This window comes from Cryptotermes secundus, unplaced genomic scaffold, assembly GCF_002891405.2.
Source record: "Cryptotermes secundus unplaced genomic scaffold, Csec_1.0 scaffold925, whole genome shotgun sequence".
NCBI lineage: Eukaryota > Metazoa > Arthropoda > Insecta > Blattodea > Kalotermitidae > Cryptotermes > Cryptotermes secundus.
The window spans coordinates 25,895-30,558 of NW_019733333.1; the positions used below are offsets into that span (position 1 = coordinate 25,895).

At 39.5% G+C, this 4,664-nt stretch overlaps 1 protein-coding gene across 3 annotated transcripts in view; it reads right to left on the reverse strand.

Annotated features, from left to right (window-relative positions):
- Positions 1-4,664, reverse strand: part of LOC111868074 (importin-7) — a 62,852-nt gene that overhangs the window by 11,960 nt on the left and 46,228 nt on the right. For all 3 annotated transcript variants that reach the window (XM_023858443.2, XM_023858442.2, XM_033752917.1), the window contains exons 16-19: positions 4,102-4,194; positions 3,052-3,275; positions 1,687-1,829; positions 1,540-1,599 (exon numbers count right to left, since the gene is read on the reverse strand). In XM_023858443.2, coding sequence (XP_023714211.1) covers positions 1,540-1,599; positions 1,687-1,829; positions 3,052-3,275; positions 4,102-4,194 — 520 coding nt within the window. The remainder of the gene's footprint in view (positions 1-1,539; positions 1,600-1,686; positions 1,830-3,051; positions 3,276-4,101; positions 4,195-4,664) is intronic.

A 4,664-nucleotide genomic window follows, 5' to 3' on the forward strand; every position in this document is an offset into this window, starting at 1 on the left:
ACGAATCACTTTAACTTTCTCTTCAATGCTTAAAACTTTCCTTTTCATTGCCTTGTTTTCGCTACTGCACTTCTCTGGGTTTAGGCAGGAAAACAATAGGGTAAGTAGACAATGTGAGGTCCTGTTAGACAAGATTCTATGAAAGGAATGCAGTTAACAACCTGCCGCGTCCTCTTGCACTATTCACGCAGTCCCACCCCACACCCTTGTTTTCGCATAAAACCCACGCTCCTCTTGCAGCCCGCGGTCGTATTCTTCCAGGACAGTCACGTCAGCAAGTAGAGAAAGTGAGGGTGGGCAGACACATCGAACTTTCCCACGATATCAGAGAAATTCAGGAATGAAAATGACGTTACATACGAGGTTGATGCATTTGTGCATGTCGTACTAAGCAAGGTATAAAAACAGTTGCTTTATGAGGAATTAGTTCATACCATTGAATATTTGACGCAATAGACAAGGTGTCACAGAAACCGATGTTGCTATAACCAAGTTTTACTGTATATATATATAAAGCAATATGTGTTTCCACTGAAAAAACAAAAGAAGTTCCCTCACAGTATACTCTTACTTGCAGATTCAATTTATAGTCCATTTTTATAATTCACATTTTAAGGTCTTCAAGAGCCTCTCTTGTGGGTCTACTGCTGGGTCAAAAAGAAGGAAAGAGAGAAGACTAAGACCACAACATGAATTTATATTTGAAACAATGATCTGACACCTCTTGATTTGTAAATTACTAATTCCATGGGACAGAGTGCTTGAGAAGCTAATAGCTTCTCCACTTGTCAAGATATTCCCAGCTTTTTATGGAACCTTCAGGTTTATTATTGTGCTCAGATGATTCCACCATATCCTGGACCAGATAAATCCAGTCCACATTATTACTATAGTTCATTTCTCTTGGTTCCATGTTAATATTACAATCTCAAGTAAGTGGTCCCTTCCCCTCAGGTATTCCAACAAAGGTTTTGCATGCATTTTTTATCACTCACATGCATGTTATTTGTCCCTAGCATCTCATCATCCTTAATTTGATCATACTAAGAATATCTGGTGAAGAGTACAGATTATGAAATCCTAATTATAGTTTTCTTCAGTAATGACAAAATGAATGACAATTATTGGGGATCTGCTCAATCCTCAAGAAACTGTTTCCCATCTGTTTACAATCACAAAAGGCTGCCTCTCTATGGCTTTCCCAACTAAACCCCAGCAGATCCATTTTCTAGTTACTTAAATCTGTTTACATTCTGTGTTAAAACTATAAAATAAACACCAGAATTTACAATATGATTAGGTAACTGACAACAAATGATAAATTTCTGTGGGTGAAATAAATTGGTAGTGGTAACTGTATGCACCCTGTGATCTCAGAATGTTGTACTTCTGCACAATGCATCTTTCACAACTTATGAAATCCTCTGTCGCATTTTGGGCAGAGTCCCTGAAAACACATTTAGTTCCCATACAGGTATACTGTGTGTGACATATAATAAACAGATAACGTTTGTACATGGTAACTAATCTAACACACACCTTGATCAATGTCAGATTCATCCTCTTCCTCTTCCTCTTCCTCCCCTTCTTGAGCCTTGGCTACAACATAGAGATGTATGCGTTACAAAATGGAGGGCTGTTTCGGCTATCACTGTGCTCTCACATGCATATCTGAATATAACTGACCTATATATGCTCTCTTCAGACCATCAAACAGGAGGATGAGTGATGGTATGATCTGTGCAGCACACTCATTCACTGCAACGGGGCGAACAACAGAGTTCACAAGTGTACACAGACCAAGCACACAGAGCTTTCTGTCATGGAGGCTACACACAAACAACAACAGTATAAGTACAGCAACTTAAGTTTCTTTTGCTGACTTTACCCACAGCTATACATAATAAAACTGCATAATATATTTCAGTAAATATATAGTGTTCTGAAACGCATAACTGTTAACATAAGGACTGAAGAATGTATACACACCTATGAATGTACAGATAAAAATGTAAAAGACAAAACATTTGTACACATGAAACTGCACATGGCTGCATACATAAAGTGATGTCAACTTTATTAACTTCTGAAGACTAAGTAAATATTCAGGATATAATTTCCACACTTTCTGAAAAAAGATTCTTTGTGTACCACTGGAAATCAAGTCTGTTCTTCAGGCTTTGCATGTGTTACAATCCTGTACTTTTCTTCTAATTCTAACCATGCTAAATTTGCAACTTCTAGAAAGCAAACTTTCCAAACAACTTAAATACGACTCTTCTCTGCATCCATTTTTATTTAAATTATAGGAATGGCATAAATATGACACTTTACTTATGATGACTTTCAACACTATAAGACATTAATGAGACACTTGCTTTAAGTCCACAGTACCTACGTATCATAAAGACAGTAACAATTATTCTCAGCTATTATATAGCAGCAGACCTGATAGTATGGCTGTATGTTGAGAACAGGTACACTATGCACTTCATTCTGTGATTTACTTATACAAGGTTCTGTCAATATTTTCAAACTTCCCAGTAGAATTACACTTCATATAAAGTTAAAGTTGTCCTGGTGCATAAATAATTAAGAACAATGCCATGAAGATATATGGGGGGAGTAGAGGTACAACTCCACCATTCTCGACCTCACTGCTAGATCTAGATGGAGGTGAGTGGTCAGCTTTACACCCCTATCAATATGCCCCTGGTACCCATTTGACAGGCAGCTGGGTATGCCCAGAGCCAGTCTTCATGTTATTGAGAAGAGAAAGATTTATTAACCCTGATTGGAATCAAACCTCAGCTGTCCATCCTATTATCATTATATGAAACCATTTCATTTAGTTGTCATAAATATAGAGAGCTATAAAGAGGACATGACAATGTCATACTCTTTTAGCCACATCAAATTTCTTCATCCTTCATATGCAATGGCAACTGAACAGAATCTATTGTAAAACTGTACTGTCAGGCAACGGGTGGTTCACAACTAAAACTAAAAAAAGTAACCAGTTATCCCTAATGAGATATTTAACACAATTACCCAAGGAAGCAATCTGTGTCATGAATCCACTGCTTAATAAAATGTGATGTTATGGACTCTGTGGGAGAGACAGCCAACTGTAATTTCTCCAGTGTTCCAAAGAGCAGCTGAGGATTATAATACAATGCTGCTATAACGACTTGGAGGCACATGGTACGCAATTCAGACGTTTTTACTTCACGTGTCAATCTCTGCAGAACAAGCTCAACGAAAGATGGTATGCACTGAAAAGAAACCAAATAATTGTTGAAACAATCATTTTTCTGAAATTATTACATCAAATATTTACAAATGAACAGGAATGTTACTTCACATATGGAAAATTCCTCACCATATTAAAGGCAAGGCAAAGCTATCCTTGTAATAGGACACGGATGCCCACAGGGTTGTGAGATGTCAAGGCTCCCACATTTCCTGGACAACTGGCTCACAGTTTGTGGTGAGGTTGTCAGCCTTATGTGCCCACTGCCCTTTACCCCCAGGAAGATTCCTGCTACTCATTTCTGTCAGAGGGTGAGTCAACCCCAGGGCCATAGTGCTGCTGGAAGATTAGGTGAACTGAAAAATCCAATGTCCTCATCGGGAATTGAAATTGTGACCTTCCGGCTTGTAGCATAAGTGTCTCAACCTACTATGCTACTGCATCCTTATCACAGATGATATTCTAGAACTAAACAGAGAGTATATGCAGCCCATATTCAATCCCAGGTCAGCAATGTTGGATCTGGGTGGACAAACTCACACTGGTGGCAGGTTTTCTACGAGTGTTTCAGTTTCCCCCTGCAAATTCTCATTCCATAAACTTCCCCACATTCATTAATCATCCTGTCATCTGACATAACAGTCTCGACACTGATGACACTGTTGGATAACCAACATTAAAAAGTGAGTGTATGAAGATATTAGAATGATGGGACATCATTTTATGTTCTTGACAATTTTAGTTGTAACACAATTCAATGTTTTAATGAAGTCTGAAAAAAAAGTCACCTACAGAGTAGAGATAATTCATTACAACACTCCTATAAAGAATTATTTTGCTGCTATCACCTGATCAATACGCCCCTTACACTGCAAGATGATAACTTCTAGCAACTTGGCTGCGTGACACTCTGGGTCCTCTCCTGCATCTCCTGTCAGAACCTGAAAGAATAGCGTACAAGTCTTCTGTTTTACACGTGACATACGGTGACATGTTGCGCAATGGAGGACAACCCCTCCCTACCCAGCAGTGACGTGGCGGGTGAGTCAGCACTCCATCCCCCGCCCCCTCCGCACTGTGACATGGCACGCAACACCGCTGTCGACACGACATCAGGCAACAGCAGTACCCATTGCGTAACAGGCAAGCGCTGCAACTATATAAGTGAACCACACTGCCTACGAAGCGAGTTGAAATGTGGCCGTCGCCGAGTTCAGTTGTTTTCAGTTAACTCTTTGACTGGCGCGGGCGTGTTTTAACGCCCGGACAATGCCATCCGTTCCCTGGCGTTGGCGTGTTTTAACGCTTTGACAATCTCTTCCCTTCTTTGCTCTCTTGGCACTCATCAACCAAAGACATATATATGATAGTTTTTGTGCATGTTTGTAAAGAACCCTTGTAAACTTTGTGG